At 63.7% G+C, this 24,677-nt stretch overlaps 1 protein-coding gene across 4 annotated transcripts in view; it reads left to right on the top strand.

Annotated features, from left to right (window-relative positions):
• ITGA5 (integrin subunit alpha 5) overlaps positions 1-24,677 on the top strand; it is a 50,985-nt gene that overhangs the window by 14,863 nt on the left and 11,445 nt on the right. For 2 of the 4 annotated variants that reach the window (XM_037883939.2, XM_043532854.1), the window contains 20 exons: positions 491-624; positions 4,938-5,050; positions 5,272-5,395; positions 5,769-5,830; positions 6,454-6,499; positions 6,711-6,836; positions 7,880-7,924; positions 8,694-8,737; positions 10,617-10,673; positions 11,701-11,753; positions 14,259-14,467; positions 14,895-15,086; positions 16,528-16,573; positions 17,221-17,328; positions 19,008-19,063; positions 20,067-20,221; positions 20,529-20,666; positions 21,838-21,905; positions 23,592-23,742; positions 24,164-24,256. In XM_037883939.2, coding sequence (XP_037739867.1) covers positions 491-624; positions 4,938-5,050; positions 5,272-5,395; positions 5,769-5,830; positions 6,454-6,499; positions 6,711-6,836; positions 7,880-7,924; positions 8,694-8,737; positions 10,617-10,673; positions 11,701-11,753; positions 14,259-14,467; positions 14,895-15,086; positions 16,528-16,573; positions 17,221-17,328; positions 19,008-19,063; positions 20,067-20,221; positions 20,529-20,666; positions 21,838-21,905; positions 23,592-23,742; positions 24,164-24,256 — 2,020 coding nt within the window. The remainder of the gene's footprint in view (positions 1-490; positions 625-4,937; positions 5,051-5,271; positions 5,396-5,768; positions 5,831-6,453; positions 6,500-6,710; positions 6,837-7,879; positions 7,925-8,693; positions 8,738-10,616; positions 10,674-11,700; positions 11,754-14,258; positions 14,468-14,894; positions 15,087-16,527; positions 16,574-17,220; positions 17,329-19,007; positions 19,064-20,066; positions 20,222-20,528; positions 20,667-21,837; positions 21,906-23,591; positions 23,743-24,163; positions 24,257-24,677) is intronic. The other 2 variants (XM_037883940.2, XM_043532855.1) reach the window with 1 other exon arrangement.

The following is a 24,677-nucleotide window of genomic DNA, read 5'->3' as shown; positions in this document are numbered from 1 at the left end:
GCGGGGCAGGGCGGTATCGGTCTCCTGGGGGGAAGATGGGTGTGCGGATGGCGTCCCAGGGGAGGGGCAAGCCTGGATAGCACATTGACCCTGCAGTGAGTCTGTAGCTGGTGCTCAGCGAGACAGCCTCAGGCCTTGGGGGAGCAGGGGAAGAGATGGGGCATCCCCCAGCTCCTGTGCTCTCAGCTTGGTTAAGCTAATTCCTGCAGTGACTCCAGGGGGTTCACAGTGGGGATACCGGGGGCAGGGGGTCTCAGGCCTGCAGACAGCGACCTCACCTGCAAAGCAATCACCAGCGCTCTGCAGACAGCTCCCACAGTCCCTTGTACCAGCCATGCCCATGGAGCATGCGGGGGGTGCTGGAGCAGTGGCTCATGGCCTGTCTGCAGGGAGCCTGGGAACTGGGAAGGGACCCTGGGGTGGCCGGGGGAGAGGGGCCCAGCCCAGCTGCTGTCTCTGACTCACGGTCCTTTCCTCCTCTCTTTCCCAGCAGTATCAGCATCCTCGTTGGAGCTCCCAAGGCCAACACAAGCCAGCTCAACGTCACACAGGGCGGGGCCGTCTACTACTGTCCCTGGCACCGGGGCAACAGCAGCTGCACCCCGATTGAATTTGACCAGACAGGTAAAGGGCATAACTGCCTCGTGGGGGGGAGGGGCCAGTGGGTTCAATCCAGCACCCTGGGAGGGGGCGTGGGGCGGGTGTCAGCTGTGCTCCTCCCCTTGGGCAGCTTCCTGTCAAACAGAACTGATGGACATCAGCAGAGCTGGCTGTGGGGGAGCCCAGGGCTGGGCGAGCAGAGGGCTGCGGATCGGGATTGAGGGGCACTGGCAGAGCTGGCTGTGGGGGAGTCCAGGGCTGGGCTAGCAGGGGGCTGTGGGTCGGGATTGAGGGGCACTGGCAGAGCTGGCTGTGGGGGAGTCCAGGGCTGGGCGAGCAGGGGGCTGCGGGTCGGGATTGAGGGGCACTGGCAGAGCTGGGGGTGGAGTCCAGGGCTGGGCGAGCAGGGGGCTGTGGGTCGGGATTGAGGGGCACTGGCAGAGCTGGGGGTGGAGCCCAGGGCTGGGCGAGCAGGGGGCTGTGGGTCGGGATTGAGGGGCACTGGCAGAGTTGGGGGTGGAGCCCAGGACTGGGATAGCAGGGGGCTGCGGGTCGGGATTGAGGGGCACCGGCAGAGCTGGCTGTGGGGGAACCCAGGGCTGGGCTAGCAGGGGGCTGCGGGTCGGGATTGAGGGGCACCGGCAGAGCTGGCTGTGGGGGAACCCAGGGCTGGGCTAGCAGGGGGCTGTGGGTCGGGATTGAGGGGCACTGGCAGAGCTGGGGGTGGAGCCCAGGGCTGGGCGAGCAGGGGGCTGCGGGTCGGGATTGAGGGGCACTGGCAGAGTTGGGGGTGGAGCCCAGGACTGGGATAGCAGGGGGCTGCGTGTCGGGATTGAGGGGCACCGGCAGAGCTGGCTGTGGGGGAACCCAGGGCTGGGCTAGCAGGGGGCTGCGGGTCGGGATTGAGGGGCACTGGCAGAGCTGGCTGTGGGGGAGCCCAGGGCTGGGCGAGCAGGGGGCTGCGGGTCGGGATTGAGGGGCACTGACAGAGCTGGGGGTGGAGCCCAGGGCTGGGGCTGGAGCCCAGGGCTGGGCTAGCAGGGGGCTGTGGGTCGGGATTGAGGGGCACTGACAGGGCTGGGGGTGGAGCCCAGGGCTGGGGGTGGAGCCCAGGGCTGGGCTAGCAGGGGGCTGCGGGTCGGGACTGAGGGGCACTGGCAGAGCTGGGGGCTGGAGCCCAGGGCTGGGATTGTGTGGGCTGTGGGTCAGGATTGAGATTCTCAATTGTCCATGAGATGAGCTATGTAGTGGTGACACCCTGAGGCCCTAGGAAGGGTCGGGGGATCACATGGGGCTGGGGCATGGAGAATTCCCCTCCCCCTCGGGGTTTGTGCCCTTCTCACTCCTGCAGAAGGTGCCCTGTCCCCTAGGTCAGCCCTCTCTGGGTTCGGCAGCTGCCACATGAGACTCCCCAGCCCGGGCCCAACTCCTCCCTCCCCAGCCAGGCGGTTTCTGTTGTTACCCAGCCCAGCAGCGGTGCTGAGGAGAATCAGGACCCATTGTGCTGGGTGCCCTGGCCTGGCCTGCCTGCGCGACGGGAGCTGAGGGGTGGTTCTTGCTCTCGGTCAACTCCGTGTGGGGCCAGGAGCCGGCCTGCAAGCTGCTACTGCGGCCGGAGCTGACCCGGGACTGAGCCCCCGTAACCCTCACGGGCCTGTCAGAGACTTTCTGCCTTGGAGAAACCTGAGCTGGGGGGAACCTGCTACCGTCTCCCCGCCCCCTCTACTGGCTGGGCCCAGGGACATGGCAGTGCAGCCCCACCCTGGGGCCATGGCACCCGGCCCCCATCCCAATGTCGTCTGCCACACTTTCCCATCCAGTCTCACAGCACCCCCTGCTGGAGAGGCTGGGCTGGAGTGGCTGGGAGCTCCCCCCACAGCGCCCCCTGCTGGAGGAGCCAGGAGCTCCCCCCACAGCCAGCGCTTCCAGTCTGGCTGTTCCCTGCTGTGCCCGCCCCCGATAGGACCCAAAGTGGATGTTTCTGCTGCTGTCGCTGTACAAGAATGTTCCCCTCTGGGGTCTCTGGCTCCCAGAATGCACTGCGCCTGCCTCCACCCAGAGCACCCCACCCCCCGGGGAGGGAACAGCCCTGCGTCCATGGAGCATTGCCCTAGTCCCCCTCCCTGCCCTGGAGGGAGCCTCCTGAGAACCTGCTGCAGGTGGAGCTCAGGGTAGGGACCAGGTTGGGGTGGGGCGCAGGTCTGGGGAGGGCATCAGCCCCAGGCTGTCCCAACCCCTAGCCAGGGGAGGCTGAGCAGCCTAGCAGTCAGCGCTCCTGGTAGGGGAGAGCCCAGATTAGCTGTAATCTCAGCCACAGCAGGTGGCTCCTCTGGCCAGCCCAGCCCCCCAGCACTGCCAGGATGGGGCTGTGCTGGGGGAGTGCTGGCCCCTCCCAGCTTGGATGGTTCCTATGCTCCCCCCCATGTTCCCCCATTATGTGTTTCCTCGCCACTTCCTGTCCCAAACGACCATCTACTGTCACCGAGCCCCGTTAAACTTCCCGTGCGCCCCACTCCAGAGGCGACTGCGTTTCCATGGCAGCCAGCCTGTTCCCAGCGTCCTCCTTGTTTTAACGGGGTCATCCCAGCTCCGGCCCTGGCATTGCTTTGCGTGGGGACAGGTGGGGTGCAAAGTCCTGGTCTTGCCATGGCGGTGCGCACATCCATCCCGCTGTCCCTCCCCCAGGGTCCCTCGGCAGTGATCAGTGCAAGGCGGGGGACAGAGCCATGGGCTGGGGGTCAGGAGGGGAGCTCCCCCCCCCCCCCCCCCCCCCGAGTCAGGGCCATCAGGGGGAGCTGGGTTCCCAGGCTATAGGCTGTGCAGGGGGGAGGGGACCCCCTGTTCCCACCCACGTGGACAGGGCTCTGGCTCTGGCTGTCTCTCACTCTGGCCAAGGACAAATATTTACCCAGCTTTGCAAAGGGAAGCAAGGGCTTTGCGGCTGGATTGCAGAGCTGGCGCCTGGCTGGGGTGACCTGGAGCGGGGTTTCCCCGGCATCCCTGCTGGTGCCCTGGAGGGGCCGGCTTGGATGGGGCTCTGGCTGGCTCGCAGCCAGGGGATTTTCCTTGGCTCGTTGGTCGGGCCGATCGCGTTACGGCCGGAGAGCAGGACGCAGCCCAACGGGAGCTGTCGCCCCGCGCGGCTCGCACCAAACGTTGCTCTCGCTCCAGCCAGACGTGGCCCGTCTGGCTCCTGGCCCCGCTGGCGGATCCGTCTCCAGAGGATCTCCTGGCTCCACTCCCCCTCACGGCACCCTGCCAGCAGCTGGAGCCACATGGCCTCTTGCTCTGGGGCCGTGATCCCTCACCCTGAGATAAGTGGTTAATGATGAACCACAGGTGGCTCTGGGCTCATCCACCCCCTAGAGCCAAGATGGGGCAGAGCCCAGGGGAAAAAAGCAGGGATGCAGGAGGCATGTGGGGTGGGAAAATCCCCCAAAGCAGTGTGGCAATGCGGGAGGCAGTGGGCGAAGGCAGGGGGTGCGCTGCAGGGGAGGAGGACTATGAGAGGGGGAACAACAGGGCAGATGTGGGGGAGGGGTCCTGGGGGTTACAGTATAGGAGGAGGGGGGCAGTGTGGGGCTGAGGGGGCAGAGTGAGTTGCAGCACAAGTTGTGGGGGGCAGTGGGTGGGGGTAGGGGTGCAGGGGAGGGGGCAGGGTGTTGCTGTGGGTGGGGGCAAAGGTGCAGTGCGGGGGGTTGCAGTGTGAGCTATAGGTGGGGGCAGGGGAGCAGGGCAAGGAGTGTGGGCTATAGGTGGCAGGGTTTAAGTGTGGGGGTTGCAGTGTGGGCTGTGGGTGGGGGCAGGGGTGCAGTGCAGGTAGAGGAGGGTACATGTAGTGGGAGATGGGGGGCGGGGTTCTTGCTCTTCCAAGGATTCACCTCTGCTTGTGTTTTCCTATAAAGCAAAGCTGAGTGAAGGCCCCAGCATGTTGGACCCACTCAGGAGGAAGTGGGGGGGGGGGGGCAGGGGCTGTGGGTGGCAGGTGGGACCCGCCTGGGGCTGGCAAGGGCTGGGTGGGAGAGGAGATACTGTCCCTTCCTGGGACACTTTTTGGCCAAATGCCCTCTTTCAAGACAGCTCGGAGCACGCTGCCCCCTCCCCTGTGGCGTTTGCAAGGGGGCTCCCCCATGCCAGCGGCTCCCTCCATGGTGACAGGGCCTCAGGGCCGTGCTGTCCCACACAGGGTTTGTGCCGGTGAGCTGGCTGGCATGTTGGGTCAGCGCTGCCCCCTGCGGGGCCGAGCTGGCAGCTCAGCCATGTATCCTAGGCCCCCCGCGGGGGCGGCAGCTGGTGCCAGTCGTGGAGCTCGGCAGTGACCACGCTTCTCCCCGCAGGGTCCCGCCAACACGACTTCAGCGGGAATGGCACCGATGGGCTGACGCAGGTGGAGTTCAAATCCCTGCAATGGTTCGGAGCGACAGTGCGGTCCCACGGCAGCTCCATCCTGGTGAGAACGGCACCGGGGGACCCCGGCTGGTAGGGCCTGCCATGTGGCGGGCTGGGGCTGATTCGCTGCCTGGCTATGGGGCAGGGGGTTCCCGCCTGGCCCCACACTGTGCTGGGGTAGCTAGTGGGTGGGTGGACGCCATCAGGTACCGGGGCCTCCTCAGTCGCTCGGTCTCCCCTGTCCTCAACTGCTGCTCACCCAGCTGCTCTATCCCTGCCCAGGCCTGTGCCCCCCTGTACAGCTGGCGCACCCTCAAGGATGAATCTGGCCGAGACCCTGTTGGCACCTGCTACCTGTCTGTCAGCAACTTCACCAAGTTCGTGGAGTATTCACCCTGCCGCTCAGGTACCGGCTCAGAGAAGGGGGGGAAAGTCCCTTAGTGCTCCCTCCTGGGGCTGGGCTGGGGGGCAGTGGGCAGGAGACCCCCAAACTCCTTGGCTCCCCCAGCAGCAGATAATCCCTGCTTTAAGGGGTAATCAGGAAATCTTTCCATTCCAGGCCTCCCTCACAGCCCCAGCACTGGGCTGGGCACACGTTCCCAGGGGATGGCGTCAGAGCGGGTGGGGACAGCGTTACCTGGGAAAGCAGGGAGAAGAGCCTAGTGGCTGCAGCAGGGGGCTGGGAGCCCAGAATCCCACCCCAGGGTGCTGGTGTCCAGGGTCAGAGCCTCCTGCCCCCCATCCCACCTCTCGCCCCTCACAGGTGTTTCTCTCTTCAGATCTGGACTCGGCGGAAGGGCAGGGTTACTGCCAGGGTGGCTTTAGCGCTGAGTTCACCAAGGTGAGAGGCCCTGATGCCATGCAGCTGTGCCCCTGAGCTCTAGTAGCAGCAGAGCGCCCCCTGCCTGCTGCCCCCAGCATGTGTATGGGGGATTGCTGAGTTCCTCAGCGGGGCCTCCCGCAGTCAGACCCCCCTGAGCGGGGCTAGGGTCTAGGTCCCGGGCTGCAGGCTCTGGTACCTCCTGCCCCACAGAGCTGCGTCTCAAGCCCAGACCCACAAACAGGTACCTCCTACGGGAGCACTCCCCTAGCTGGTAGCAGTTGCAGGTCCCTTATCCTCCCTGTGGGCGCCCCCCTAGAGGGAGCATGTTCTTATGTGCAACCCGTTGCGTGTTGGGAGCTGCTGGATGCTGGGAGTGGGGCCTTGTGAGGAGCCCCCCAATACCTCCGGCCCACCCCAGTCATATCCCCCATGCCCCACAAGCAGGTCATTGCCCTGTTGGGCCAGCTGGGTGGGTCTCTGCCTGCTCTCACCCCTCCCCCCCCCCCCCCGGGTGCTAGGGTGCTAGGTGCTGGTGGGGGAGGGGTGAACCCAGTGACACCACTGGGGATAGTCTCTTCCCTCCCCCCGACTCCCAGGCAGGATCTCACCTTGTGGCTCTGACCGGGCTCTTTGCTCTGCAGACGGGGCGAGTGCTTCTGGGAGGCCCTGGAAGCTATTTCTGGCAAGGTGAGTGCCCCCACCCCCTGCTACTGGCCTCCCCCACCGTCTTTCCCCTCCTCCCTCCCCCTGCTACAGGCCTCCCACACCGTCTTTCCCCTCCCCCACCCTCTGCTACTGGGCTCCCCATCTTCTCCCTGTTCGACACCTCCCTGGGATACCACTCCTCCCCCTGTTCCTCCCCGCTGGACTCTCAGCTGCCCGCCCCATCTCCCCCCAGGCCAGGTGATCTCAGCCACGCAGGAGCAGATCAAGGAGGCCTATTACCCCGAGTATTTAATCCTGGGCACCCAGGGGCAGCTGCAGACACGCCAGGCCGCCCCCATCTATGACGACAGCTATCTGGGTGAGTGCCCCGGCTGGTGGGGGAAGGTACCCTCTGGGTGTGGGAGGGGATAGCTGAATGTAGAGGTCTCCCAGTCTTTGGCTGGTTACCCCATCTAGGTGCCTGTGGGAAGCGAGGTGGGGGTCTTGGCCCAGCTCCCAACAGACCGAGGCTCCTCACTGCAGGTTCATGGGCAGTCTCGGCCGGGGAAGACAGGGGGAACTGGGCCTTGCCCAGGGCAGTCCCTGCTCCCCAGGCCTGGGCATAGGCACTGCACCTGGCCGTGCTGCCAGCTTTGGGGGCTGAGACTCGAGTGCTGCTCCCCAGTGCCAAACAGAGAGAAGTTCCCAAAGCCGGTCTTGCTCGCCGAGTGCTCCCCTGCGAGGGGTGCAAGGCAACACCTGCTGTGGGAGATGGGGCAGGGGGTGCTCCTCGGGGGAGGGGGGCTGGGGGTGTTCCTGTTTATAGCTGGGGAAATGGAAGCTGTAATACTCTCAAGGACATGCAACAAAGTCAGGAATAGAACCCAGGAGTCCTGCTTCCCAGCACCTCCCACAGCTCCAACCACTAGATCCTACTCCCCACCCAGAACTGGCAATAGAACCCAGGAGTCCTGACTCCCAGCCCCGCCCCGATTCAACCACTAGATACCAGTCCCTGCCTCCCAGGCCCCGCACTCCAGCCATAGACCCTGCTTCTCCCTGGCGCGTTACAGACAGTAACTAAGGGAACAGCTCCGGGGAGCTCCTCTAGCGCAGACTCAGCCTACGGCTTGGCACAGGTGGGTGAGTGAGGCATGGAGAGGGACTGAGGCTTGCCAAAGTCATGGAGCCCCCGATCCCATCACCCAGTGCCCTGTCCCAGGAACTAACCCCTCTCCGGGGCAGAGCAAAGCTGGTGAGGAGTGTTTCTGTGTGGTTCCCTTTTAATCCACCAGCCTGTCACTGAGAAGCCAGCTCCTTCTGCCCAGTGTTGATATAGGGCCTAACCAAAACAATGGGGACAGAAGGGCCAGGGGCTGAGTGGTGCTGGAGCGTAACCCCTCTGCTCCTCTCCCCATGCAGGGTATTCTGTGGCCGTCGGTGAGTTCAGCGGGGATTCTACCGAAGGTACTGCCATGCTGGGCTCTCTGGAGTTGGTGGGGAAGGGAGAGTAATTGCTGAAGCCCCCTCCACAAGTTCTGCCCCCTTTCTAACACCCCATAGATGTGGCAGGGTCAGTCCCGGGGCAGAACAAGTGCTGGTTGGAGCCCAGGTGCTCTGAGGAAGCAGTTGCTATGGAGGAGGCCAAGCTGATGCTCCTGGGTCTGGCCAGCCGGGCTAGGAAGCTGCACAGGGCAGGCTGGCTCCCACGGTGGGGCCTGGCTGGGCCCAGCGTAAATAGCAGAAATGAGCCTACCATGCCACCCTGGGCCAGGTTCGAACCCAGCATCTCCAGCACCCTGCCCTCAGAGCAACTGGGTAGGCCATTACCCTGGTGGGCCAGCTGCTGTGACATGCTCGCCCTGTGTTACGTGAGAAATAGCCGAATGGGTGAGTTTGGTGGTTTGGGGTCCAGGGCTCTGGTTCGATCTGCCAGTCCTCCCGCACTGAGACAGTGAGTGAGCTATCAGTGGGTGAAGGGTGGGCTAGGGCTTCAGCCCCTGGAGTTTGGGCTCTAGGATTCTCTCCCCCCGCCCCACCCCCCAAATTGTAGGTGAACTGCTTTACCCTGGGATGTGGCATTGGACAGCCCAGGGTCACATCTGCCTGGGGAGCTGGCCTGGCTTTGTCTGTGTTGTCCATCCCACCCCAGCATCGCACAGGCTGAGCTGCCCACAGTGACCCCCCAGGGACCCGCCTGAAGCTAACGGACCCGTATCTCTTTGCTCCTTTGCAGATTTTGTGGCTGGCGTTCCCAAGGGAAACTTGACCTACGGCTACGTAAGATCCTGAGCTGGGGCAGTAGGGTGGGGGTTCCTCCCTTGGGGGCCAAGGGAGCCCCCCTGTCTCTCCACCTGGCTGCACCCAAATGCTCTGGGTCTGTCCTTTTCCAACTACATCTCTGCTAGACGGGGCCCTCCTTCCATCTGCCCTGGGAGCCCCTTGCACCAGGCTGGCTCGGGCTGTTGCTCCCAGTGCTGCTACGCCCCCCAGAAGTGGATGGTTTGGCCCCTTTCTCCTACTCTTGCTCTCACCAGCTTGGCTTTGCCCCCCCATAGGGCTCTCGCACCCCAGGGGTGTCAGCAGGGTGGGGAGGCACGGTGCTCATGTCATCAGCTGTTGCTTGCAGGATGGCTGTGCAGGGCAGGGTAGGGCCGTGCCTGCCAGCTCCGGTACAAGCTCCCCTACCCCCAAGAATGGACCTTGCTAAGCCCCACAATCCTGCTGATTTGGTTGTTTCCATAGTAACTAACACACTTCCCCGGGCAGGGCTGAGGGCACATCTACAGTGCGATTAAACACCCACGGCCGGCCAGGCCGCTGACTCAGACTAAGGGGCTCTTTAATTGTGGGGTAGATGCTGAGCCGTCCCACCTCACAGGGTCGTAGAGCCTGGGTGCCAGCCCAAGCGCTGATGTCTGCCCCACAGTTAAACAGCCCCATAGCTTGAGCCCTGCAAGCTGGGGTCAACTGGCAAGGCAGCAGTGGGTGCAGCCTAGACAGACTGTGACTGACCAAAGCCTGAGCCAAGGCCGAGGGGTGAGGAAACAGAGGGTGGAGACGGCGCGGAGGAAGGAGGGTGGAAACAGAGGGTGGAGAAGGCCCGGCCCACCCAGGGCTTTTGTGGTCACCCCCAACGCATGTGACCCCATCGCCCGCTCTGTCGACATCCCAGGCCCTTCCTAAGACCTGCTCAGGAATCCTGCTATGCGGCATCATCAGAGCCACTGCCCGGGGGCTGGCTGCAGGGTGACTGCCCAAGAACTCCCGAGTCGTGCCAAGGCCCCTCCCCAAACTCCCACAGCTTAAAGATGACAGGGGAGGTTTTAGAAGAGAGATGGGACTTAGCACCCTTGGTTCTGCTCTCTGATCTGGCAGGAGTGGGCCTAGAGTTTAGAGCGGGAGCAGGGAGGAGCTAGGACTCAGGACCCCTGGATTCTGCTCTCTGCTCTTGGGGGAGTGGGGTCTAGTGGTTAGAGCGCGGGGTAGGGGGTGTGCTAGGACTCAGGACCCCTGGATTCTGCTCTCTCCTTTGGCGGGAGTGGGATCTAGAGGTTCGAGTGGGGGCGGGGAGGTGCTAGGACTCAGGGCCCCTGGATTCTGCTCTCTGCTTTGGCAGGAGAGGGGTCTAGAGGTTAGGGCAGGGGCGAGGAGGTGCTGGGACTCAGGACCCCTGGATTCTGCTCTCTCCTTTGGCGGGAGTGAGGTCTACAGGTTAGAGTGGGGGCGGGGAGGTGCTAGGACTCAGGACCCCAGGATTCTGCTTTGGCAGGAGCGGGATCTAGTGGTTAGAGCGGGGGTGGGGATGAGGGCTCATGACTCCTCTCTGGTGTGGTTTCCCATCTTTTACGTGGGGAGGGCGCTTAGCTGCTGTGAGCATCACCGGTAGAGCCCCTCAGAGGTGAGGCGCCAGAGAAGTGGGAATTGGATTTTCTACCTGACAAAGTTGCAAACACCAGGTGAGATCCCTGGCCTGCGCTCTGGGTCAGCAGAGCAGTGGAGTGAGCAGGGGCTGCCGGGGCCAGAACCGTCCAGAGGAGGAGAATAGAAACCACCTGGGGGCTGGGACGGGAGTGAGTCCCGGTCAGAGTGGTTCAGCCCTGCGGGCTTGGAATGGGGACTTGGCGACCGAGCTGTGACCTGGGTCTTCTCTTGCCAGGTCACTGTCCTGAATGGATCGGACATGAAGTCCCTGTATAACTTCTCTGGAGAGCAGGTGAGCAGGATGCGCTGGCCACATGATCCAGGCCCGTGTGCACGGCAGGGGCTCTTCTGTCGTCTGAGCAGGGCTTTGGAATGAGGCCACCCCGAGGGATCGAACGAGCCCCATGGGCAATGGGTGGCAGGCGATGCATGCTAGGCCCCTTGCTGAGTGGGAGCTGCCAGCTCTTCCCAGGGGGAGGGGCACGGCCCTTACCCAGATCATGTGTTACTGACCCAGAGGGCCCTTGGGTAGCACCATGGGGGTGCATGGGGCTAGAAGTGCTTCCCTTGTTGGAAATAACCCTGTCTGTGAGGGGAGGAGGGTGAATTATCTCCTGCAGCATGGGAAAAAGCCCCCTTCCCAGCATTTGTGCCAGGGCACGAGAAACAGCAGACATACCACCCAAGCCAGCGCGCAAGGGGCCTGTCGCTGTTTTGGCGCGTGGGTGGCATGTTAATAGAAAGATCGTCTCTTGAGCGCTCTCCCCAGGCTGGTGGTCCCATGGCCCCAGCAGCAGCAGCTGCCTCTGTAGAGGCATGACTTTGGCTGCATCCCTGGCTGCAAAGGGGCAGAGCCCAGGGCAGTGCCACTGTCTAGAGCGGCTGGGCCCTGTCCCTTCGCATGGCGCTTAGCAGCTGGGGATGAGATGGGGAGCTGGTGCTGTGTGGCGTTGGTTCCTCACAGGCTCAGGGTGTCTGCGCCAGCACACGGGGGGGGCGGACGACTAGAAAGGGGAGCTTTGAAAATCCCTTTGTCATCCTGGCAGCATCCCTGTCTCAGGCCAGGGATCGGATGCACCAGCCCCCTGCTCACCACGGGGAGTCAGCCCGGAGCCCCTGCTTCACCCCACCTGCTGCAGAGCCAGGACCAGCCCATGGCTTGGCCCAACTGGAGGGAGCCCCTGGCCCTCAGCCTCTCATGTGGGCCCCGCCCTGAGAGGTTTCCTCACTTGTGGCAGGACGGGGGAGTGGTGGGGGCAGAATCCATGGGAATCTGCAGCCTAATTGATGAACCCAGCACTCCCTTTCTCCCGCCCTAGATGGCAGCCTACTTTGGCTACGCGGTGGCTGCTGCTGACGTGAACAGCGATGGGTGAGTGGGGGCCCTGCTAGCCGGGGTGTGTCTGTGCCATTACTGGGGCGTTGATGGATTAAGGGGGGCAGTTGGGTCAAGCAGAAAAGGGCTGGGCTGTGTTGTGGGGGCAGGGGGTTTGGCATCGGAGGCATAGCAGTGTGTGGGTGAGGGGAGGCACATGGGGACTTGTGTAGTGCAGGGGTGGAGGGGGCAGAGCTCGGAGCCCACTGACCCAGCAGCATCCCCTGTCGTAGGGGATGGGACAGAGCAGCATCCCTGACCCAGTTCCCCCCGCTCTCAAGTGCTGGGTCACACACTGGGAGAACCCCCTCCACCCCCAAAACCCTTTTGCTTCATTGCAAGATATGGCCTGCTGAGAGACATCCTCACCCCACCCCCACCATGGCCTTGGTTGCTTGGAGCAGGAGCAGGGTCGAGGGTGGGGGTGGGGTAGGCGGGAGCGGGGCCCGGAGGGGTGTGTGGGAGGGGGCGGGGCCCGGGGGGGTGCATGAGAGCAGGGGCCAGGGGGTGTGTGGGTGGGAGCGGAGCCGGGGGGCGGGGTGCGGGAGCAGGAGCCAGGGGTGTGGGCGGGAGCGGGAGCCAGGGGTGTGTGTGGATGGGAGCAGGGCCCAGGGGGTGTGTGGGCGGGAGCGGGCTCCAGGGAGGGTGGAAGTGGGGGCCGGGGGGGTGGGGGTGGGGGTGGAGTGGCAGCTCCTCTCCCGTCTGAGGAAGTGGCTGACCTCAGCCCTTGGCTCCTGGCGCCTCCTGCAGCAGGCCCAGATCTGATTCGAACACACACCCCCTGCTCATGCGCACCCTCCCACACGCACACAACTTATCCCCCGGCGTGCGCATGCACACACCCCACCCCCACCCTCCCGTGCACACCTATGCACACACCCTCTGCGCGCGCACACTCACAGGGCTACAGGAACCCCAGAGGATCCTAGCCCCTGGGTCTCACTAGGTGAAGGGGATGGAGCCCGGTGGCAGTGCTGGAGCCAGGGGGTCGGCTTCTCCCCAGCCCCATGGGGGAGCGGGTTGCTCAGCCAGGGCTGTGTGGCCTTTTCTGCCTAGGCCAAGGCTGCCAGCAGGGACTGGTTAGCACCGCATGTGACAGGGGTTGTGACAGGGGACATCTCCCCACTGGGCTGCACCCTTGGTTCACCCCTGGGCCTCCCTGGCAATGACTGGGTGTGTCTGCACTGCAGTCAGATACCCACCCCTGCCGTTTCACTAGTTCTGGGACCCTCCCACCGCACAGGGCCCTAGAGCCCGGGCTCCAGCCCGAGCCCCAGGGTCTAACCCGCAATGAAACAGCCCCTTCGCCTGAGCCAGCTGGCACAGGCCCGCCATGAGTGTTTAATTGCTGTGTAGACATACCCTGTGGGGCCAGGTGACCCTGCTCTATGCCCCAACCCCATAAAGGGGCTTGGCTCCCAAGGCTGGAGGTGTTTCATCTGCCACGGGCAGGTGCCTGTGGCCCCAATCCAGCTGCCTTCTCAAGGTTCAGGCAGGGCGACCGCATGGTACCTCCAGCAGGGGCTGGGATGGCAAAGACAATGTCTGAGCTCCCACCACAACACAGTTGTACCCACACATGCCGGCGTGAGACACGTGCAGCTGTTGCCATGCAGCTGCCCTCTCTGTCCTCTCCTGCAGGTGTTAACTGGCTGTGGAAGAGCTTTAAAAACTCACATGAAGTGGCTGTCCTTAGGTTTCAGAGTTAACACGACACAGATGGTTTTTTTTAAAAAAAAGCTTTCTTCCCAGCTGTGAGGGCGAGAGGCTTTATAGCAAATGGCCATTCGGGTTCTGTAGCATGTCGGTGGCAAGCCCCAGGGCCCCAAGTGGGCACTGGGAAATCAGGATTCCAGGGTTCTGGTCTCAGCTCTGGGAGGGAGTGGGGTACAGTGGTTTGGAGCAGGAGTCTCGTGGAGTGTCAGGACTCCTGGGTTCTAGTCAGGGCCCCGTCACGCCTGACACGTGGTGAGTTGTGGCGGGGGCGGTTCCAGGTGGCTTGTGGGCCCGGAGTGGAGAGGAGGCACTGTGGGGGAGGGATTGTTGGAGAGTGAGTGCACCCCACAGTGGTGGTTCCTCTCCCATGGGGCTGGGCTTGGCTCCCTGCTCTGGCATGTGGGGTCGCAGCATCATTTGGGTCTGGCCTGGCCACCCCTCCAGCAGGTTGCGAGGCCCAGAGGGGGACCCAGGCTCAGCCTTTTGGGCAGGAGCCCCCGTCGTGGGGTGAATTTGAGGCGGGCTCACTCTCCAAACACCCACACACACCCCAGGCTCCTCTCTGCCCAGGGCCAGGAACAGGGCTGCGGATGACCTGGCCGCTGGAGCAGCACCACCAAGCAACAGTGTGCTGTGAATGTCGCCCCCTGCTGAACATGTGGTGGAAGGACGAGTTACCCACCGGCTCAGCAGCCCTCATTGCCCCTCTGGGCCTGTCGGCTGCTCTAGCACGAACCCAGATTCGAAGCCCCTGCTCTCTCTTTCTCTCTCCCCTCCATCCCGAAGCCTGGACGACCTGCTGGTGAGTGCCCCATTGTTCATGGAGAAGACAGAGGACGGGCGGGTGCAGGAGGTGGGCAGAGTCTACATCTACCTGCAGCAGCCCCGCGGCATGGAGCCCAATGCCTCCATGGTGCTGACCGGGCACCAGGAGTTCGGCCGCTTTGGGAGCACCGTCGTCCCACTGGGAGACCTGGATCAGGATGGCTATAATGGTTAGTGCACATGCGTGCGTGATTGTCGCCCCCTGCTGGCTGCAGCCGACGCGGGATTTAAGCTAGGCGTGTGCGCCGGTGTAGTTTGACCACTCCCTGCTGCGTGTCAGGGGCCCGGTGCTGGAGCCCCCTGCTGGGTGGAATTACCAACTGTGGAGATCCAGCGGCCCTCACCCACCTCGGAGGGCAGGAGTGTGAGATAGAAACCAGGGGAAGGGTCAGTCCCTGCAGCCCTCGCTGCCTGGCATTGAAAGGGACGGCTCCATGGATGAGCTTGGCTCCTGGTGGCTGGCCGTCTTTCCCAGCCGTAAACCCCTAGGCCCGTTTCCCTGCTGCCTGTGCTGGGGGCGACGGATGGGAGCGGGGTCCAGCTCTTTCAGGGTGCCTCACACTCCTCTGTTGACCTTGGTGTTTGTCTCCCCTCCAGACATTGGCATTGGGGCGCCCTTCGGCGGGGGTGCGCAGCAGGGCGTGGTGTACGTGTACAATGGACAGGCAGGCGGGGTGAACACCCAGCCTTCCCAGGTCCTGAAGGGGCACTGGCCGCCCAGCCGCTCGCCTGACTTCTTTGGGTTCGCCCTCCGCGGAGCCAAGGACCTGGACGGAAACGGCTACCCAGGTGAGGGCTGGCGCAGGGGAGACTTGGCTCTGCCCCCTGTGACTGCCTGGCCCTCTTAGTCCCCACGGGGGGTGGGGTGTCAGCCACCTGGTCCCCGGGAGAGGCAGCCAGCATCATGACTCTGAGCACAGATCGTGCCCGGTGCCTGAACTGGCTGTTTGGAGGCTGCACTGCTCTCTGTCTCCAAGAGGAGGCGCTGTTCCTGGCAGGCTCCATTCCCTTGCCTGCCTGTCTGCCTGTCCGTCTCTCCATCCCTGGTTGGCTCTGGGCTCCCCGTTCTTGCCTCCTGCACCCTCCTCTCCCCCAGTTCTAGCAGTGTGCATCTGGGACGAGTGCTGCTTCTAGTGCCTCCTGCTGGGATGCGATGCCCGGCTCTCCCCAGGGGGGAGACTACACTTGACATCTGCTGGGCTAGCACAGCCTGGGTGGGACCCTGGGCCAGGCTGAGGTGCTGCGGATAGCTTAGTGCCAGTTGGAATGGTGCTGAGTGCCATGGGATAACCTGCCACTCGCCTGCCCACCTTCCTCCCATCCCCCCCTGGCAGCGAGCTCCCTGCTCGCTCCCCTCTGGCGCAGACCCTGCCCCGTCCCCCTGGCAGCGAGCTCCCTGCTCGCTCCCCTCTGGCGCAGACCCTGCCCCGTCCCCCTGGCAGCAAGCTCCCTGCTCGCTCCCCCTGGACAGACCCTGCCCTGTCCCCCTGGCAGCGAGCTCCCTGCTCACTCCCCTCTGGCGCAGACCCTGCCCCGTCCCCCTGGCAGCAAGCTCCCTGCTCGCTCCCCCTGGACAGACCCTGCCCTGTCCCCCTGGCAGCGAGCTCCCTGCTAGCTCCCCTCTGGCGCAGACCCTGCCCCGTCCCCCTGGCAGCGAGCTCCCTGCTAGCTCCCCTCTGGCGCAGACCCTGCCCCGTCCCCCTGGCAGCGAGCTCCCTGCTCACTCCCCTCTGGCGCAGACCCTGCCCCGTCCCCCTGGCAGCAAGCTCCCTGCTCGCTCCCCCTGGACAGACCCTGCCCTGTCCCCCTGGCAGCGAGCTCCCTGCTCGCTCCCCCTGGACAGACCCTGCCCCGTCCCCCTGGCAGCGAGCTCCCTGCTAGCTCCCCTCTGGCGCAGACCCTGCCCCGTCCCCCTGGCAGCGAGCTCCCTGCTAGCTCCCCTCTGGCGCAGACCCTGCCCCGTCCCCCTGGCAGCGAGCTCCCTGCTAGCTCCCCTCTGGCGCAGACCCTGCCCCGTCCCCCTGGCAGTGAGCTCCCTGCTAGCTCCCCTCTGGTGCACATCTACCGTCCCCCTGGCGATGAGCTCCCTGCTCGCTCCCCAGCACAGGGGACGCACAGCACTGATGGAGCCCTGCCCGTATGCTGCTTCCCCTTCTCTGTGGGCTCTGGCTCCTAGGGATGCTGTCCTGCGGCAGGATCCAGCTGATCTGTGTGTGTGTTTGCCCTGCAGACCTGATTGTGGGTGCATTCGGAGTGGACATGGTCATGGTGTACCGGTAGGTGCTGTTCCTCTCTGTGGGCTCTTTCCTGGGGATTTGGGGGCTGGTTCCAGGAGCCCACACTGTGTGGGTCAGCAACGCCAGGCCTGCCCTCAGCCGTGGGCTGTGGGAATCTAAAGGCACCACTGCCCCAGCCCACCATAGTGTTTCTGCACACCGGGTCCTTGTGCCCACCTGACCGTCTGCCCCCGCCCTATGCTGGCTGCCCCCGGCTGGAGGTTACCCAAGCGGTGGTCCTCTCCAGCCTGCTTGGAACTCGTTTCCTAGAGTGTCGGCAACACTGGGGGATGGCATGGGAGCCAGCTTGAGCCATGGGCATCCCCGGCTCCTGGCTGGCATCGCTTTGGGCATGGCGGGGAGGGGAAGCAGCTGCTCTGGGGATTCCTGGCCCACCTGGACCAATCTGGAGTCAGATCCTCTCTGGTGTGAATGGCCCAGCCCTAGAGAAGCATGGGGCTGATTGACACCAGCCAGGGAGCAAGCCCCTCGGCAGGCAGAAGAGGCAGCGTCCGAGCTGTCTGGCCCCATTTCCCATCACCCCGTCAGGGTCAGCCCAGTCCCAACCCTGCCTTAGTCCCTTCAGGCTGTGAATATAGCATGTGACCATCTTCCCTGTCGTTCCTGGCCCCCTGCCCCCCACACAGAGGCCGCCCCATCGTCTACGCCAGCGCCTCCCTCAACATCTTCCCTGCCATGTTCAACCCTGAAGAGCGATCCTGCACGCTGGAGGGCACCGACACCCACGTGGCCTGGTAGGTAACACACCCCCTTCGAGATGTGCCCTGCCGGCAGGGGGTGGAGAGCACCGGGCGGGGCTCAGGGCCTCCCTCCGGACAGGTGCTGCTTCCATCGACTTCTTCTGACGCAGCTTGCCTGTCTGAGAGTCTCGGCTGAGGTGACTGGCTGTTGGGTTCTCTTTCGCTTCTTGCCCTGCACTGCCGCATCTGTGGTTAAACAGCTGTTGCGTCCCACCCCAGAGGTGGCTGCACTGCAGTGTGGGGTGGTGGGGAATGCACTCTGTGCATAGTGTGCACGAGGATCCGGCAAGGCAGACGGCCGCAGCCCCGTCAGCGGGGCTAAGCGGGTGTCGGGCAAATAGCGTCTCCTTTTAGCTTTTGTTATGAACTCAAGTGCTGGGGCTGGCCTCGCTGAAACACTGCCAATGAACTCCGCTCTGGGGGGGGACCCCCCCAACAGCCCCCTGGGTGTAACCCCGCGTAGCTGGATATGGCGTGTGTGAATTGCCCCCTGCGGCTCGTTGGTCTCGCTCCAGGGAGGCGTTGGGGGTTAATGTCCCCCGGGCCTGCTGGGGGTTTGTTTATCGCAAGCTATTTATCCGTTGCTCAGCAACAGGGGCTGCTGGCCGCCTGCCCTCCCCTTCCATGAATGAGCGATTGTGAGGCACTTGCAGCCAGCTGGAGGGAGCTGGGGCGCTGGCTATCCCGCCTGGACCGGGGGGCTGCGGGCGGGGCAGCTAGGGGGAGGCAGCTTCAGCCCTGGAGTGGGGGCGGATGGGGGTATCAGCATTAGAAGGGGGGAGAGGGTGGGGAGGGGGATCGGCAGTGGGGGGTGGGGAGGGTTGGCAGGATCGGCATTACAGGGGGTAGGGCGGCAGGAATGCCTCAAGGGGCCAGTCAGGTGCTGCTCCTGATGCCCCTATGTGCTGTAGCAGCCCTCCGCACCCTTCACCCTGGGAAGGATTTGACCTGAAGAATCCCCTCGCTCTGATTATGATCTTGCTCCCACCTCCAGTGGTTTGCTTGCCTTCGGGGTTAACGATTAACCAGGGGTTGCTGGTAGCCAGCTCACAGCTGCACCAAGGACAGGGTGCGAGATAGGGATAGGTCCGTAACTCCGGAATTGGGGGGGCAGCAATCTAAGGGCTATTTGGAAGTGGGGAGGCGGCAGCCCTGGAGCTGTCACTGGCTCTGGGGTAACTGAAGATCCTGGGATTTGGGTTCAGGGCTCCAGGGCTCTCCCCCTTGGGTCTAGCTGTCGCCCAGCCTTGGGGCAGCCCAGGTCTGGTAGGAGCACAACTTGTGGCCATAGTGCAGACCAGGGGCCCCGTGCCCATTCCCAGCCCTGCCAGTGACTCTGGCCGGGTCAGTTCCCTGCTCTGTGCCTCAGTTTCCCTGTTGCACCATGAGGAGGGCGTCTCTCTCCATCCACCTTCCCAGAGGAGTGGGTAACTAAGGGGAGGGCAGAGCCTGGGACTTGGGGTCAGCACTCCTACGTCCTGCTCCTGGCTCTACCACTGACCATCTGCACTGACATGGGTTGCCAGGTCTGTGCAGGGCTCCCGAGCCATTGCCCCCTCGGTGGGTAAGTTCTGCCCCTGTGCTGTTTCTGGCAGGGCCCTGGCAGGTTCTGCCAGGTGTTGTCCTGCCCCAGGCTCATTGCATGTCTGTCTCTCTCTCTCCCCCCTCGGCAGCATAAACCTGAGCTTCTGCCTCAACGCCTCGGGGAAGCACGTGCCCGACTCCATCGGTGAGTAATGAGCTCGGGCGCCGGTCAGAGCAGCCAGGAGCCCAGTGCTGCCCCAGATCTTCCCAGAATCCCCTGGTCTGGGGTCTCACTGTCCCGGGGCACTGGGAAACCAGGCAGCCAGTGGGGGCGTGTCCATTTTAGTGTGGGGTAGGTGAGTGAAGCAAGGTCAGGGCTTGGGTGGGAACCAAGGGGGCAGCGCATACTGCTGTTGGTGAGTCAGTAGGGGGTGCTTGTCCCCCTAAGGAAAGGTGGTTTCATGGTTGAGGCACTGATCTGGGAGCCAGGACTCCTGGGTCCTACACTCAGTTGTGCTGCTCCCTTGGGGCAAGTCATTTACTCACTTTCCCTCAGTTTGTCGCTGTTCATGAAGTGCTGGGAACTCGCTCTCAGTCATTTATTACCTGATTGATTTTTGAACCAGTATCCCAGCACGGTGATGGGGCACTGTGCTGCAGGAAGTGGGGTGAGGGCTCAGCAGAGGGCGCTCTCCCCATGCAGTCGATGCTGACCCCAGCACTTGGGGACACTGCTGTGTTTCAGATGAGATGTAACACTGAAGAAATTTTTTGCGCACACGGCCTGCCAAAAATTTGCACAGAAGAAATTTTTTGCACTCACAGCCTGTCAAAAATTAGAGGGAACATTAACATTTTCCCGCGGTTGGGGTGACCTGTTTGGTGACCTGTGTTCTTGTTCAGTTCAAACTTGGGTAATTTCTTTCTGCCTCTAAATTCCCCTTAATTCCAGTGGGACACAGGAATTCATCTTTACTTCCTAAACTGCTTTGTAAGGTTGCTGTGTGCTGTTAAACAGCTGCTGAGCCCTGCCCCAGAGGTGGCTGCATGTCAGTGGTAGATGAAGGGCTCCCTTCTGAGGCCAGCTGGTGCCTCTGTGAAGAGAGGTGGGGAGTTAGTGGGGTTCTGCTGAGTCCCGGAGCTGTGACTGCAGAACTGCCCTGGCCCCTGAGCTTTCCAGTCACCCTGGCCTCTCCTTCCCTCGACAGGGTTCACTGTGGAGCTGCACCTGGACCACCTGAAGCAGAAGGGGGCCATCAAGCGGGCGCTGTTCCTGCACTCCCGCCAGCCCCACCTGGCGCAGACCATCAAGGTGCACAATGGCGCCCTGGAGGAGTGCAGGGAGATGAAAATCTACCTCCGGGTAAGTGGGGTCAGCCCAGCCGAGAGCCGCAGCCCTGCGCTGGGGTAACCCACCTGATCCCCAGGGGGCTCAGAGCCAGCCCTCGCCTGTGAGGAGGGTATAGGGGGCTTGATGGGGAGGCTGCCAGACCTGTGGTTCTCTCTGGCTCCCCAGTGAACGTTGCCCAGTGCACCTGAGCTCTCACGGCCACGGAAGGTCTGCACTGGCCAGGCTGCCATGGCAGTGGAGTGCTCCGGGGGTCCTGGCCTGTGCCAGCCCTGGGCCAGAGCCGGGTCTGTGCTGCCCCTGAGCACTCCTCTCTCCCCAGAACGAGTCGGAGTTCCGCGACAAGCTGTCCTCCATCCACGTGGCGCTGAACTTCGGCCTGGACCCACAGGCCCCAGCAGACGCCCACGGGCTGCAGCCCATCCTCAACTACCTCACCAAGAGCTACATCGAGCGGAAGGTGCGAGGGGAAAGAGGGGTGGAGACCTGCTGCTACCTCCCAGGGGGACTGGCGCCACACTGCCCGGGCTCCTCTGTAGCGGGTGCTGAGGACTACAGGCTCTGTTCTGGTGGCAGGGCCTGGCCGGGGTAGGGGAGCCCCAGCTTGGATCTCAGAGTTGGGGGGTTGCCAGCCCGGCTTTGTCAGCAGGGCCAGGCCCTGGGAGGGAGGGATCAAATCGGGCTCCCAGGGCCATTTCCCAGGGGCTTTCTTGCCTGCTGTGCCCCCAGGAGGTCCCCTAGATCCAATCTCACCATGAGAAGGTGCCTCTCCCCAGGCCGCGGGTTCCTTAGCACCCCCCCTTGGAGCCCGCATACCAGCTCCCAGCTGCTGCCCGCCCTGTTCTGTTTCCGGTTGGCCCTGGCACTGGGGGTATCATATAATCATAGAATATCAGGGTTGGAAGGGACCTCAGGAGGTCATCTAGTCCACCCCCCTGCTCAAAGCAGGACCAATCCCCAACTAAATCATCCCAGCCAGGGCTTTATCAAGCCTGACCTTAAAAATATCTAAGGAAGGAGATTCCATCACCTCCCTAGGTAACGCATTCCAGTGTTTCACCACCCTCCTAGTGAAAAAGTTTTTCCTAATATCCAACCTAACTCTCCCCCACTGCAACTTGAGACCATTACTCCTTGTTCTGTCATCAGCTACCACTGAGAACAGTCTAGATCCATCCTCTTTGGAACCCCCCTTCAGGTAGTTGAAAGGTAGGGCAGGCAGAAATAAAACACCCACCCCCACCCCCCAGCACTGCCATCCCCACCCCCTGATGCACCAGTGGAAGAGATGGGGCCCAGGAGGCACCATGGGGCCGGGTGGCTCCCCATGTGTGTGCACCATGGGTCTTGGCTGTGTGGTCCCCCAGCTCTCTATGGGGCCCTGGCTGACTGTGCTGTGCCCATCCCTCTCCCGTCGTGCCCCAGGAGCTGAGGGGCAGAGCGCTGGGACAGGGCCTTGAGTGCTAAGCTGGGCAGCTCCGTGGTCTGCACCAGGCTCTGGGGTTCACCCCGTGCCGCCTCGGGGGGCCAGTCCTGGGGCATGGAGGCTGCTGTCACTGTAGAGACCGCTGGGGAGGTCCAACAAGGACCGCTGCTCACACAGACCCCCACCCCTTCTCTCTGACCTCCAGGCCCAGATCCAGCTGGACTGTGGCGAGGACAATATCTGCGTCCCCGACCTGCAGCTTGACGTCTTTGGGTAAGGCTGGCAGGAGGCACTTCGGGCAGGGGCAATGCCCGGGGGCATCTGCAGTGACCAGCTCAGAGCGTGGGGTGAGCTGTGGGCAGCAGCCTGCCCAGGGGGAGCAGCCCCGCCCTGTGGGGGGAATGTGGTCTAGCGGTGCTGGCTGGCAGAGACGACTGGTGCCTGATGATAGCGGGGGGGGCACAATTTAAAGGTTCCCCCCCCCAAACAACTTGAGTCACGCCTCCCCCCAACCCTAGCGGCCCTTCCCTGCAGCTCCCAGCTGTTTGCTGCTCCCTCTCCCCACGGCTGCAGCTTGCAGCTTGCCAGCACCAGGAGCTGCCTCACAGGGAAGGGGCCTGGCCGGCAAACCCTGGAAGCAATTGGGGGGGGCATGACCCCATGTGGGGCCCCCCCATGCATCACCTCTGCAGGCTGGGAGCTAGGACTCCTGGGTTACATGCCTAGCTTCCAGCACCCTGCCCACGTCTCAGTGAAGGGTCCATGCTGGGACCAGCGCTGAGGATGCTCTGGGAAGCCCGGGCATAGGGCAACCCCCCGCAACCCCCGTCAGGCTGAGAGTGCAGAGGGCTGGGAGCAAGGATCAAGGCCAGCCGCCCAGGAGGATGAGAGCAGGGCACTCTGCATGAGTTGCCAGCGGGGCGGAGCAGGGAGGGGGCACAGTTAGGGCCAGGGAGGGGCAGTTAGCGCTGGGGGCGGGGCAGGGAGGGGGCTATGAGTGATGCTGCTCCCCCAGGCTGGGTTTCTGGGCTGCAGCCCCATCTTTTCTGGGTGCTTGCGTGTGGCAGAGACCCTGGGGATCTCTTTACCTCACCACGAGGTGGGGCTGTTCCTCAGGGCACCTGCTGCCTTGGACTTTGGGGCAGGTCTGCCCAGATCTGGCTGGGACAGCGCAGGAGTGGTGTCTGGGGGTCATGGCTCAGGTACCCTACAGCAGGATGCCAGCTTCCCCCCCCACCCCCCCATCAGCTTCCTTTCCTTCCACCTCCCTCCCTCCCTCTCCTGCTGCCCAGGGTGCCCAGCGGCTGATGGTGCCCTGCTCTCTGGGTCATGGGGTGTGAGAGGAGAGTTGCCCCCTGGGGGTGGGGCTGGGCAGTCCCCGGAGGCCCCAGGTCAGTGGGGTGGGGTGGGGATCGCCTCTGTCTGGTGCGGGATGGGAGCCCAGGGACGCTGCCCGGAGTGCCCCCCTCTGCTCTGGACCTGCTCCAGTTTCTCCCGGCCCTATGGGCCTGAGGCGGCTGGGTCTGGTGTGGTGCTCACCCTCCTGGCAAGGCCCCGATGCGGTGAGAGGAGGGCAGGAGCTCAGCCCCCTCCCTCGCAGAGCTCTGAGCCCGGCCTGGAGGAGGCCCGCTGCGGTACCCCAGCTGCGTGGGCGACGTGACTCCCCCTCCCCCACACACGTGGCCTAACGCAAAGCAGCTGTGCCCACATATGGAAGCCCTTAGCCTGGCGCTGAGTGTAAGCGGAGCTGGGCGGAGCGCAGGCAGCGTGGGCACAGCTGTGTGAACAGCAGGGTCCCCCCCCACTAGCTGCTGAATGGGGGTTCTGGCTGGCAGGCGCTGTGCAGGCAGCAGGTAGACTGGCCATGCCGTGCCGGGGCAGGAGGGGCCGTGTCTCTGGATGTGGCAGCGCCAAGGCCAGGATGTGCCTGCTGGTTCTCATGCCCGTTGTGCCCTGCAGGGAGCACAGCGTGGTGTACCTGGGTGACAAGAATGCCCTGAACCTGACCTTCAACGCCCGCAACCGTGGGGAGGGTGGCGCCTACGAAGCCGAGCTCTACGTCATCCTGCCCGCTGAGGCTGACTACTCTGGGGTGATCCGCAACCATGGGGTAGGTGGCAGAGACACCCGGGGATCGGAGCACCCCGCAAGCCATGCCGCAGCTGGCTCACAGCTGGGCAAGGCCCTCTGCTCTGGGAGTGATGCAGGCTCCAGGGACACTGCTCCCGGCTGCTCCTTCGCAGTGCCATGGGGCCCATGGCCCTGGCTCGGGGCTGCAGCTCCTTGGCATGGGCCCCTCGGTGCCAGTCTGAGCCCCCAGAACAGGGTGGCCTGGCATGTGCTGCCTGCTGTAAGGGGACCCCTGGGGACGGGACTCCTGCAGGGGAGCTCAGGTGTGCCTCTGCTCCCCACAGCAGGGTGGGTACGGGCAGAGGGCCCGGTATCTCCTCTCCCCTCCATTCCCCGTCCTCTGCAGACCCCCTTCCCCTGCAGCCCTGCTCTGATCCCAGCTTCCTTCCCCTCCTGTGCAGAACTTCACCAACCTGAGCTGCGCCTACGAGTCAGTGAACCGGACCCGCATGGTGATCTGTGACCTTGGCAACCCCATGAAGTCGGGCACCAGTGTGAGTAGCTGTCCCACAGCTGGAGCACCCTGGAGAGCTGCCCCGGGCAGTCCTCACTGGGCAGTGCCCTCTGCTCCCTGGGAGTGGCCACCTAACTGAGAGGCCAGGCAGGACAGCTGGGTGCCATGGCACTGAGGTGTCTGGCCATTTCCAGTGGGCATTGGGGAGGGTGGGGTTTTGGGGTGCCCGGCCTGGTGAGGCTCTGGGTGTGGGGGTGGTTGGGTGCTAGGGCAGGTGGGCATTGGGAAGGGCAAGGCCAGTGGGGCACAAGGGTGGCTGCATGCTGCGGTATGTGGGGTGCTGGGACAGCTGGGCATTGGGGAGCTGGGGAGTGGGGGTGAGGCAGGCAGGGGAGCGGGGGTGGGGCAGGCAGGGAATTTTTCCCTTTGTCTCCAGGAAATCTGCTGCTGGGAGCTGCTGG

The sequence above is a fragment of the Chelonia mydas genome, chromosome 20 (assembly GCF_015237465.2).
Source record: "Chelonia mydas isolate rCheMyd1 chromosome 20, rCheMyd1.pri.v2, whole genome shotgun sequence".
Lineage (NCBI taxonomy): Eukaryota > Metazoa > Chordata > Testudines > Cheloniidae > Chelonia > Chelonia mydas.
This window is presented reverse-complemented; position numbering and strand designations above follow the sequence as displayed.